This window comes from Vidua chalybeata, unplaced genomic scaffold (assembly GCF_026979565.1).
Source record: "Vidua chalybeata isolate OUT-0048 unplaced genomic scaffold, bVidCha1 merged haplotype W_reject_10, whole genome shotgun sequence".
Taxonomy (NCBI): domain Eukaryota; kingdom Metazoa; phylum Chordata; class Aves; order Passeriformes; family Viduidae; genus Vidua; species Vidua chalybeata.
In genome coordinates, this window is record NW_026530345.1 from 725,657 (window position 1) to 737,761 (window position 12,105).

The 12,105-nt window shown below is 45.8% G+C and overlaps 1 protein-coding gene across 4 annotated transcripts; it reads left to right on the forward strand.

Moving 5' to 3' along the window:
- The first annotated feature begins 5,964 nt into the window (after positions 1–5,964).
- Positions 5,965–8,732, forward strand: LOC128783033 (uncharacterized). Of its 4 annotated transcripts, none has more exons than XM_053933614.1 (2): positions 5,965–7,684; positions 8,383–8,732. In XM_053933614.1, exons 1-2 carry the CDS (start codon positions 6,017–6,019, stop codon positions 8,647–8,649), a joined length of 1,935 nt encoding a protein of 644 aa, XP_053789589.1. In that variant the 5' UTR covers positions 5,965–6,016; the 3' UTR covers positions 8,650–8,732. The 4 variants fall into 4 exon arrangements, 3 of the variants coding, with proteins under 3 accessions (XP_053789589.1, XP_053789590.1, XP_053789591.1); XM_053933615.1 differs by having other exon boundaries at positions 5,966–7,684; positions 8,304–8,732; XM_053933616.1 differs by having other exon boundaries at positions 5,968–7,684; positions 8,375–8,732.
- Positions 8,733–12,105: the final 3,373 nt, after the last annotated feature.

Here is a 12,105-nt window from a genome sequence, read left to right on the forward strand (position 1 = left end):
CTGATAGTCCCTTGTTGTTTGCCTTAGTTGCACTTTTGGGATCGGTGAAAAGAACCATCACGACACCCCGCAATAAGCGGATCGTGACATTAAAATTGGCGTCACGGACAGGATTTCTGTCTAGACAGAAGGGTTGCAGTTGAAAAGGCACCCACACTGTCTTTGGGAATTCACAAAGGATCCCCTACTGCATAAGGCGGGACTCTGTTGTTTTTTGTTGTTGTGTGTATCTGGTCTGGGAAGGAAGGGACAACTTGAAGCAACTAAGCAGAGCCTCCCAGGCAGATTATTGTCCTTTCACCCACCCCGGGAAGCGAAGGGCGACACAGCGAGGGCTGTGTAGTTTTGTGGAACTTAAGTTTGTACCTCCCTGTCGTGGTTTTGGTCCCTTCACAAAATGAGTGATAACCTTAATGATAAAGCTAAAGTTGGGCTTTATGCTCTACTAGCTAAACACAATGCCAAACCTTTTCCGGGAGGAGAGGAATGGGCACAAAATAATTGGTTTAATTTGGATAATGTGGTTGATAGAGTGTGTTCTTTACAACATGATACAAAGTTCAAACTGGGCAAGAATAAAACTATCTTATGCTCAGTTTTGGGAGCTTGTCTTACGGCAGCCGTAGAAACTCACTCACAGCGAAGAAGTGAGCAAGAAATAATAATAGACTCCCTTCAAAATTTAGTAGAAATTTTACAAAAACAGTTATATGAAGCAAGAAATGTAACTTATGCATTGCGAGCTGCCTTATAACAGAAGAACATGTTAACAAATCACACAATGCTGATTCCCCTACAGAAACAGAGGAGAAGGAAACTCCTCACATTAAACAAATTTACCCCCAAAAGGAACTAGAAGCAGCAAGTAATTGTGGGGAACATTGCTGCCATCACTTGAGACCCCTAATTAAAACAGAGTATAATTATCTCAGTGATGATGATCTCGAACCTCACATCACAACCAAACACATACCATACACTGCCACTGAGTTAGCTAAACTTAAAAGGGAATATGGACGCCTTCCACACAAATCAGAAACAGAATATGTTTTCCGGGTGTCCCTCACTGGTGGTGATCAAATTAAATTATCTGAACAAGAAGCCAGTGGGTACTGGGGACATGGTGTCTTCCTAACAACGGGAGATAAACGTGACACATGGTCCCTGACACAGCGTGCGGCTTTTTGGGCCGGGGGGACAAGCCCCTTGGAAAGGGGAGACCCCATAACTATAATTAGTACCCCTGACCAACTCTTAGAAAGTGTGCATAAAGCCACTTGCCTGCAAATGATTCATGAGAAAAAATTAATTCCTGGCTTTGAATCCCCGATGCAATTACCTGTGAAGCCCGAAATAATGACCCCTTGAATTCGTGGGCTTCCAGAAACACTTAAACCTACTGCTATTACCTTACAAAAAACTATTATGACACTAAGCCCTGTGGAAAGACTGGACAGATTCCTGGGTAATCCCACTGATCGCACGGAATCTACTGATCCCAACTTTACTCCATTCCATTCATCCTTACAAGCCGCAGCTTCCAAATGCAGCTCGCCTGCCAGTAGCCGTGAAGTCTGGGCATGGGGTGAAGTTGCAGAAGATTTGATCAATTACTGTAGAAAATATGGACCAGTAAAAACCCTAGAAGAAAAACCAGAAAAAAACAAAAGGAGTTCGGTCCATTGAGATTCCTCATGGTAAAAATTCAGAAAAGGGAAAACAAAACCCTAACCACCAGCATTGGTGGTCATTGGGGGTCCAAAAAGGAGTCCCCAGAGATGTAATGGATGGTTTGCCCCTTGATAAATTACAGAAATTAATAACTAATTGGCGCCATCGAAAATCAAATCCGTCAATCCAACCCCCTGCACCCAAACCTCCTCAAAATATGGGCAAGGAGCCAACTCTTCCTCCGCCTCTCCTTCCCCTCCCTCCTCAGAACACGGGCAAGGAACCAACCCTCCCTCAGCATCTCCTCCGAAACACAGAAACAGTAACCTTTTTCCCAACTCCTCTCTCAAAATCCAGTCAGCGGGTCATTTCTCTCTCAACCTTCTCCCCAAAATTTGGGAAGTGAGCTGACACAGTTTCAGGGAAACTAATTTCTCCGTCCTTTACAGGTGAGCGAAGGGACGGAGCATGGGTATATTTGGGAATGCTCACTAAAAATAAATTAGGAGATATTTTAGTTACAGCTATTACAGGTCCCAAACGTGCTCTTGTAACATTTTTGATTGACACTGGGGCACAAATTTCTGCATTAACAGAAAAGGATGTTCAGAGGAGTGGAGTTGTTCCAACTAAGAGACAATACTGTGTTCTAAATGCCCTAGGAAACTCAGAATCTATGAATGTAGCCTTGGTTAAACTCACACTTCCTGGAGATGAGAATCAATTAGTTGTCAAAATGGTAATTGGGAACATTCCAAACAATTTACTAGGGATGGATGTTCTTGCTGGGAGACAATGGGAGGACTCAGAAGGATCTTTGTGGTGTTTTGGCACTACACCTTTAAATATTAAGCTGCTTCAAACTGCACCTTCTCTACCATATAGTAAAATAACAAATGTAAAACAATACCCTCTACCTTCAGGTGCCAGAGAAGGTATCAAACCAGTTATACAGGATTTGCGAGACCAGGGAGTAATAATTAACACACATTCTGCTTTCAACTCACCTGTCTGGCCAGTGCGTAAATCCAATGGGAAATGGAGGCTAACAGTTGATTTCCGCAGGCTTAATGCCAACACTGACCCTCTCACGGCAGCAGTCCCGAATTTAGCTGAGTTGATAATATCTATTCAAGAAAAAGCTCATCCAATTATGGCAACTATAGATGTCAAGGACATGTTTTTTATGATACCTATACAGCCAGAAGATAGGGACCGTTTCGCCTTTACGTGGGAAGGACAGCAATACACTTTCACTAGGCTTCCCCAAGGATACAAGCATTCCCCCACTCTAGCCCACCATGCACTAGCTAAAGAAATAGAAAAGATATCCAAACCTGATGATGTAGATGTTTATCAATACATTGATGACATTTTGGTGGGAGGAGATGAAATTGAAGCAGTAGGAGAGACTCAACAGAAAATAATCTCCCATTTAGAGAGTCTTGATTTACAGATTCCCCCAGAAAAAATTCAAAAGCCCTCCCAAGAAGTAAAGTTTTTGGGAATTTGGTGGAAAGGGGGCATGACATGTATTCCACCAGACACCTTGACTTCTTTAGATCAGATCAAAATGCCTCACACTAGGAAGGATCTCCAACAGGCTCTGGGACTATTAGTGTTCTGGAGACAACACATTCCAGATTTTTCAATAATTGCGAGGCCCCTTTATGACTTGTTGAGGAAAGGGGTAAAATGGGATTGGACTCCTTCCCAGGAAGAAGCATTACAATTACTGATTTTTGAGGCGACAGCTCACCAAGCATTGGGTCCCATCCATCCTACAGATCCCTTTCAGGTAGAATGGGGATTTGCTGCCTCAGGGCTGTCAGTACACATATGGCAGGGGGGACCTGAGGGTCCAACAAGGCCTGTGGGTTTCTATTCTCATGGTTTCAGAGACGCTGAGAAAAGATACACTACCTGGGAAAAGGGACTGTTTGTGGTTAGTCTGGCTCTCATTGAAGTGGAAAAAAGAGCACGTCAACAACCTATTGTGCTAAGGGGGCCCTTCAAGGTTATTAAAACAGTCACTAGTGGAACCCCCCCTCCTGACGGGGTGGCTCAGAGGGCCTCAATGAGAAAGTGGTATGCTCAAATCGAGCATTACTGTAATATTTTTACAATAACAGAAGGAGCTTTAAAGAATTTAGCAATCCAAGAAACTGAGGGGTTGGATAGTGGCCAAGATAAACCAGCCTCTGTAATTAAAGTTGCCCCTCCTTTCTCTCCTGAACAATCAGCAAATTCTTGGTTTACTGATGCTTCTGCTAAAAGGGAAGGTAAAATGTGGAAGTATAAAGCAGCAGCCCTTCACATTTCCTCTGGTGAGCAAATAATTACAGAAGGAGATGGTAGTGCACAGGCTGGGGAGCTGGTAGCTGTTTGGAGTGTTTTCCAACGAGAAGCACAGAATTCCTCCCTGGTCTGCATTTACACTGACTCTTATGCTGTATACAAAGGTTGTACTGAATGGCTTCCTTTTTGGCAGCAAAACGATTGGGAAGTCAACAGAATTCCAGTATGGCAAAAGGAGAAATGGCAAGAAATATTAAATATTGCAAGTCAGGGGAATTTTGCAGTAGGCTGGGTGGCCTCTCATCAAACAGATGGGAATCCAGCAGGAGAATGGAATAATAAAGCTGATGAGCTAGCAAGGCTTATCCCCCTGAAAAAGGAGAAATTACAGAGGAATGGAATCAATTGTTAGAATGGCTGCATGTAAAAAGACAGCACACAGGTGCAAAAGACTTATACCAGGAAGCTCATGCCCGGGGTTGGCCCGTTACTAGGGAAATGTGTAAAACATGCATATCAGCCTGTGAGCAGTGTCGCAAGCGACTGGAAAGACACCCTTTAGAAGATGACCCTTTGCATTTAAGGAAAGGCAAAGGCTTGTGGGACGCATGGCAGGTAGATTATATTGGTCCCTTTAAGAAATCAGGAGGAAAACATTTTCTGTTGGTAGGAGTAGAGATTGTGTCTGGGTTAGTTCAAGCTGATGCTTTTAAAAGAGCTACTGGGGACAATACTGTCAAGGCTTTGCAAGGGTGGTTTGGAACTTTCCCGAAGCCACAGGAAATTCAATCTGATAACGGGTCTCATTTCACTGCCAGAGTTGTACAGGACTGGGCAAAAGGTGAAGGAATCAAATGGATTTTTCACACCCCTTACTATCCTCAAGCTAACGGGATTGTAGAAAGGACTAACGGTCTTTTAAAGCGACTGTTAAAACCACAGGAAGGAAATTGGGTCCTCCGATTATGGGAAGCTTTCAAAGGTGTAAATGACAGATGGGGAGTAAATGGGTGTCCCAAGATCACTGCTTTTTGCCCAACAGCTCCAAGCATCATTCCCGCGCTGAAAGGACCTGACGATTCCACAAACCCTGCTCATTATCCTGGACAACCTGTTTTAGTAGACCTCCCTACAGTAGGGGAGGTACCACTTGTGTTGAAAACTCCTCTGAATAAATATGCATGGATAGCTTCTGATGCTCTGGGAAAGGAGCACAGGATAAATACACGCTGGATAATTCCATCATTCTAACCTTTTCTGCCATACAGTGGCAGAACTTTTCTGTTGTGTTTACCTTTACAGAAGAACCTCGAGGGACGACATCATCTGAGCCATGATAAAATTGGTGATACTTTTCTGCATCTTACCACAACTCTCTGGCCAGAACCCTGCTGAGTGGCCGTGGTCTGAAGCTACCATCGAGCACACTAATGTCCTAGGATCATATCCTAAAGGTCATCACGGGAATCTGGCAACTATTGTGCTACATAACTCCAAGGTATATCGTCCAAGTGAGTGGGGATGGGATCAGAAGGAATGGACCAGAACCCAAACTGGAACGATTGGTGAGACTATTGTGGTAGCATGCAGAAAAGTGGAAGGATCTCTACATGAGAAAGCTTCCTCTATCACAATTGCTGGAAATTTTATGGAACCAGGAAGAGAAAATTATTTTAAAATCCCTTCAGCAAAATTATGCCCTACTAAGAAATGGGAGTGTGCCAAAATATTTCCCCTTACCCTATGCTGCCGTCAAGAATATATTGGTAATTATACCGCAGTTCGCCGAACTAACAATATTGCAATTACAAAAGACTGTAAAAATGAATCTGTTGATTGCTGGTATAGCTTTACTTTAACTAAAACCACTTATGTGACATGTAGCTGGCAAAACAACTTGACCAACCCATTTAGTTTCCAAGGCCTGGTTTACAAATTTAAGATTAATGCTACAACCAATAATAACACAATAGTCATATCCCAGTGGACGGAAAGCCCCTTCACCGAAGGACCTTGGTCCCAAGCTTTTGTTTATTTTTCCGGATACATGGGAAATGTAAAAGATTTAAACCTAATAACTATTGTCATGCATAATAATCAGATATACATCAGGCAAGAATGGAAAGAATACAAAACCTGGCAACTTCAAGGGGTAATGGGGGAGAAAATTAGCATAGGATGCCGAATGGTTAACAAAACTGCTTATAGTAAGGCAACCTCAATCAGTGTTCAAATAGGTCAAACAGACAAGCAGGAGAGAGTCTGCACGCACCCAAGCGTACAGGATTGTTGGCACAATTTTACACTAACACAGACTGCAGAAGTGGTTTGTTTATGGGGAAAAAACACCGAAGGGCTTTCTTTTAAGTTTATAATAAATGCTGTAGCCCAATCTACTACGGTTTATACCACCACCACTACCACCACTCGAGCCCAGCCACCAGTTATGCTTACCCCGAAAATTTTTGAAGTTGGACCATATATAATCAGGAAAACTGGCCAACAACAGATATTATTTAATCCGGCATGGTCTCTTAAACAAGTCAAATTGCTGATGCAAAACAATGTCTCAGAAATACAACCAGCTTGTTCACCCTTTTTGCAAACCTCTTTTCAGGGTTGGACAACCTGGCTGCGACAGTGGAACCCTCCTAAAAACCGGGTGCAAAGAGACATAACTGGTGTCGTGGGAACGGGACTGGGAATCCTAAATAGTATTGATTCAGAAGTATTAATGAATAAATTGGCCTCCACGACTAAAGATTTAACCAAAATACAGCAGCCACTGCAATCGTCCTTATCGGCCTTGGGAACACATCAGTGGTTGCTATCAAACATTCTACCAAATTGGGAAAAGATAAATGTAAATGATAGCAAATTGATAATTGATGCACTTAATGCCACACAAAGCAACGTTTCCTTAGCTCTTAGCTGTATCCAGGCTCAATTATGGATGCAGTCAGTTGCTGCCTCAATTATAAGAGAAGGTGAAGAAGGCACTTTTCCTACTGAAATTAGGAAAATAGTCTGGGACAGTGCCACTGACTTTGAAAGAGATTTCCAATCCTGGTGGAATTTAGTGAATTTTACCTATGACCCTAACACAAACACAGCCACAGCATTTGTGTTGACCATAAGTAATGCCTCGGTGCATTTGATATTCCCTATCATTGCACTAGGATTAAATCATGACGGAGCCACTTTCTATCCTTCTGAACATAGAGAATGGGCCCGTCAAATTAATGACAAATGGCAAACTGTCAATTTAGAGTCCTGTACTATCCGAGAACAACTAGGGTTTATCTGTGAAGGTAATGCAATTATAGCTCAAGATATCTGTTTAGACACAGAACAAAATATCTGTCATTTTGACATTCATCCTAACGAGACTTCTGAAACAGTCCTTGTACATACAGGCAATGGGTGTGCCTGCTTTGGAACCACTTGTGATACTGTGTTTATAGAAAGTACAGTAGTAGATACTAAAAATCATTCAAATTTTTGTGCTTGCAACTTTACTAAAATTGCAGGATGTGATTTTTCTTTTGTAGCTCCAGTTACCTTACATGAACTTTTAGAATCCAATCTCACGTTGATTCACAAGCTATTGCCTACTCCCATTGGGATGAACCTTACTTTGGTAAAGCAACTATTACTTCATCAAGATCTAATAGAGATCCTAGGAAAAATCAAGGAGAATGGACAGAAAACTCTGGTAACTGTTCATCATGATGTGCAAGAAATACATCGTGTTGTAGAAAGGGTGAAAAGTGATGCCGTGCACAGGTGGTGGGATACCCTTTTCCGGTGGTCGCTTACTGCCACGGGTGTCCTGAACAAATTGTGCCATCCCATTGTTGTTCTTTTGATTTTAGTTATGATTGGTTTTGTTTTATCAGTAATCTTGCTTATTGTGAATTGGAGAATGATGAAACGATTAACAACATTAACATCTATAATTAATGCACACCACTTGGCCGACATCCTTTACACTATAGATGTTCCCAGGACTGTAGACACAAGGAGATTATAAGGTTAGAAGATATGTTTTACATAATTTTCTCTTATGATTTGTTTTAATCACTGTTTTAATTATTTTTGTTTATTGATTAGAAAATTGTACTGAGTAATATTGATTATACTAGGTTTATTATTTTATTGTTTAATATTGATTATACTGGTTTATTATTTGATCAATCTATTGTTCAATTGATGAATATTGATTATTATCTAAACAATTTATTGTTTAACTATTACTGGTTTAATTAATACTTATTGTATTCTGCTTATTATTTAATTATAATTTGCTTACTAATATGTTGTGATTGTTTTAGTTTTTCTGTTTTCTCTTTCCTTTCCTTTTTCTCTTCTCTTTTCCCTGGGATTGCTGCCAACACTTGACGAGTCCTGAAGACTCCACGACGACACCATGGAACCCTGCTGATGAAGATCTTTCGAGGGCAATCGTCAGTCACGGGGTGGTGTAAGAGCCCGTCTGAAGCCCCTCATTTTCCATTCTGCCTTCCGATTGCCACGAGAAAGAATCCCTTCCCCCACTGCAGTTCCGGCTTAGAACAGGACACAGCGCAGGTGCAACCACTGAACCGTCACGCTGGCTGTTCCGAACAAGGGCTGGCAAGAACTTGGCAAGGAGTTGGCAAGGACTTGGCAAAGACCTGACATGGACCCAGCTCGGGACAGCCTGATGCGCGGCCTGCTTCTAATCTCTGATCTTAAGCCACTGAAGGCTGGCAGTGAAATGTCACTGTAGGATCCTGCTGCACTTGGCTTTTGGCCCCTTCTTAAGAGCTTTGCCTTCAAGGGCAGGAACATGTTTCCCTACTGGGAACTGGAATTCCAGACCCTTGGAGTGTGTGCCGTGCAGGACCATAGAGACTGGGATCATGCGGACTGGGATCTTATGGACTGGGATCATGGGGACTGGGATCCTACAGACTGGGAGTGCACAGACTGGGACTATGTGGATCAGGACCATCCAGACTGGGATCATACAAACTGGGATCATTTGGACCGGGATGACTGCACTGAACGTTGTGAACGGAGGGGGTCCCACACTGCCCAGGGCTCCCTTCCAGTCACTCCCAGTCAGTCCCAGTCAGTCCCAGTCCCTCCCAGTCCCAGTGCTGCTCTGGGGTGCAGCCAAAGCTCCCCAGAGTGAACTCGGAGGTCCCAGAGCAATCCAGGTACAGATCCCAGCACCGGTCTTGGAGCAATCCTGGTCCCGATGCCGACCTCGGTCTCAGTCTCGGTCCCAGAGCACCCCCAGTACGGGTCTCAGTGCACCCACTCGATGCCATGTTCTCTAGCCCAGGTGTTGGCAATGCCGCTCTTGAAATGAGTCCCCTTGTCTGACTCAGTCCTCTCAGGGGTGCCACGCCTCCCCAGGACTTGCTTTTCCAGGCCCAGGATGGTGTTGGGGCCGTGCTGTGAGGCACAGGGGAGGTCTCCAAGCATCCCGTGGTGGCTTCTACCATGGTGAGCACGTAGCGCTTGCCTTGGCGTGTCTGCGACAGTGTGACGTGGTCAATCTGCCAGGCCTCCCCATACTTGTACTTGGACCCCCGCCCACCATAGCACAGGGGCTTCACCCGCTTGGCCTCCTTGATCACAGCACACGTCTCACAGTCATGGATAACCTGAGAAATACTGTCCATGCTTAGATCCACCCCTCGGTCTCGTGCCCACTTATAGGTGGCATCTCTGCCCTGATGACCTGAGGCATCGTGAGCCCATCGAGCCAGGAACAACTGCCCCTTGTGATTGCCAATCCAAGTCTATCTTTGACACCTCTGTCTTTGCAGCCTGATCTACCTGTTCGTTGTTTCGGTGCTCCTCATTAGCCCGACTCTTGAGGACATTGGCATCTACATGGCAGACTTCCACAGGTACCTTCTCCACCCGAGAGGCAATGTCTTTCCACTCATCAGCATTCCAGACTGGTTTTCCTCTAAGCTGCCAGTTGGCCTTTTTCCACCTTTCCAGGCAGCCCCACAGAGCATTGGCTACCATCCATGAATTGGTATAAAGGCAGAGCTTTGGTCACTTCTCTCTCTCAGCAATGCCCAGGGCCAGCTGAACGGCCTTGAGTTCAGCAAGTTGACTTGATCCACCTTCTCCTCAGTAGCTTGTGCAGCCTGTCGTGTGGGGCTCCATACGGCTGCTTTCCACTTCTGGTTCATCCCTACGATGCGACAGGAACCGTCCGTGAAAAGAGCGTAGCGTGTTTCCTCTGCTGGTAGATCGTAGTATGGTGGAAGTTCTTCAGCCCATGCCACTTGTTCCTGCTCCGCTTCATCAGTGAGACCAAACTTTTCACCTTCTGGCCAGTTTTTATTTCCAAAATCCCAGGGTGATTCAGGTTTCCAGTACGGGTGTGCTGTGTGATGCGAGCAATCCACTTGCTCTATGTGGTGTCGGTGGCGTGGCAGGATGTGGGAACCTTTCCTTGAAACATCCACCCCAGCACCGGCAGTCGGGGTGCCAGGAGGAGTTGTGCTTCTGTGCCAATCACCCCCAAGGCAGCTTGAACTCCTTCATAGGCGGCCAAGATTCCCTTCTCTGTGGGAATGTACTTGGCTTCAGACCCTCTGTAGCTTTGGATCCAGAATCCCAGTGGTCGGCCTCGAGTCTCCGCAGGCACCTTCTGCCAAAGGCTCCAGGACAAGCCATTGTTCCTGGCTGCAGAGTAGAGCACATTCCTCACCTCTGGTCCCGTCCTGACTGGGCCAAGGGCGACTGCATGAGCGATCTCCTGCTTGATCTGGGCAAAGGCTTGTTGCTGCTCAGGGCCCCAGTGGAAATCGTTCTTTTTGTGGGTGACCAGGTAGAGAGGGCTCAAAATCTGGTTTTACTCAGGAATGTGCATTCTCCAAAAACCGGCTTCCAGCAGAATCTGGACGATCCTCTCTCCTTTCTCAAATACTTCCATTGCTGAGTTCCCCCACACAATGATGCCATCGATGTACTGCAGGTGTTCTGGAGCTTCACCCTTTGCCAGTGCAGCCTGGATCAGTCCATGGCAGCTGGTGGGGCTGTGCTTCCACCCCTGGGGCAGTCGGTTCCAGGTGTACTGCACGCCCCTCCAGGTGAAAGCAAACTGAGGCCTGCATTCTGCTGCCAGAGGAATGGAGCAAAACGTGTTAGCAATGTCAGCAGTGGCGTACCACTTTGCTGCCTTGGACTCCAGCTCGTACTGGAGCTCCAGCATGTCGGGCACAGCAGCGCTCAGCGGTGGAGTCACCTCATTCAAGGCACGATAGTCCACAGCCAATCTCCATTCTCTGTCAACTTGTGCACAGGCCAAGTGGGGCTGTTGAAGGGTGAGTGTGTTTTGCTGATCACCCCTTGGCTCTCCAGCTCACGGATCATTCTGTGGATGGGATCACGGCATCCTGATTCGTTCAATACTGCCGGCGGTGCACTGTCGAGGTGGCAATTGGCACTCGTTGCTCTTCCACCCTCAGGAGTCCTACTGCAGATGGGTGCTCTGATAGTCCAGGCAAGGTGTTCAACTGCTTCATGTCCTCTGCCTCTCCAGCAGCTATGCCAAAAGCCCACCTGAGTCCCTTTGGGTCTTTGTAGTAGCCATTCTGGAGGAAGTCTATGCCCAGAATACACGGGGCCTCTGGGCCGGTCACAATGGGATGTTTCTGCCACTCCTTCCCAGTCAGGCTCACCTCGGCTCCCAACAGGGTCAATTGCTGTGATCGATCCCCCCGTCAGCCCGGCAATGGAAACAGGTTCTGCCCCCACATGTCCCCATGGTATCAGGGCACACTGCGCACCAGTATCAGCTAAGGTTTCATATTTCTGTGGCTCTGATGTGCCAGGCCATCGGATCCACACTGACCAGAGATCCGGTTTTCCCGTGCCTCTCCCTGGCTCGAGGCAGGGCCCCTCTAGCCCTGGTTCCCATTTCTTCCCTGGGCATACATACTAGAGGCTCCTTCAAGGGGATCTGACAGATCATACCCGGCACCTCGGTCACGGGAGGCTGAGGCCACCTTCACCTTAGTGGAATTCTCTCGGTTAGTGTTTCTCTGCTTGCATAGACACAGCCATGCTGCCAGGACAGAAGTGAGCTGATGAACTTTGGACGTGATTAGCATAAAAGAT

Coding starts and splice junctions, on each gene's coding strand:
- LOC128783033 (XM_053933614.1), top strand. CDS start 6,017: ATGGGAAATGTAAAAGATTTAAACCTAATAACTATTGTCATGCATAAT. Junction 7,685..8,382: donor AGAATGGACAGAAAACTCTG/GTAACTGTTCAT, acceptor CGAGTCCTGAAG/ACTCCACGACGACACCATGG.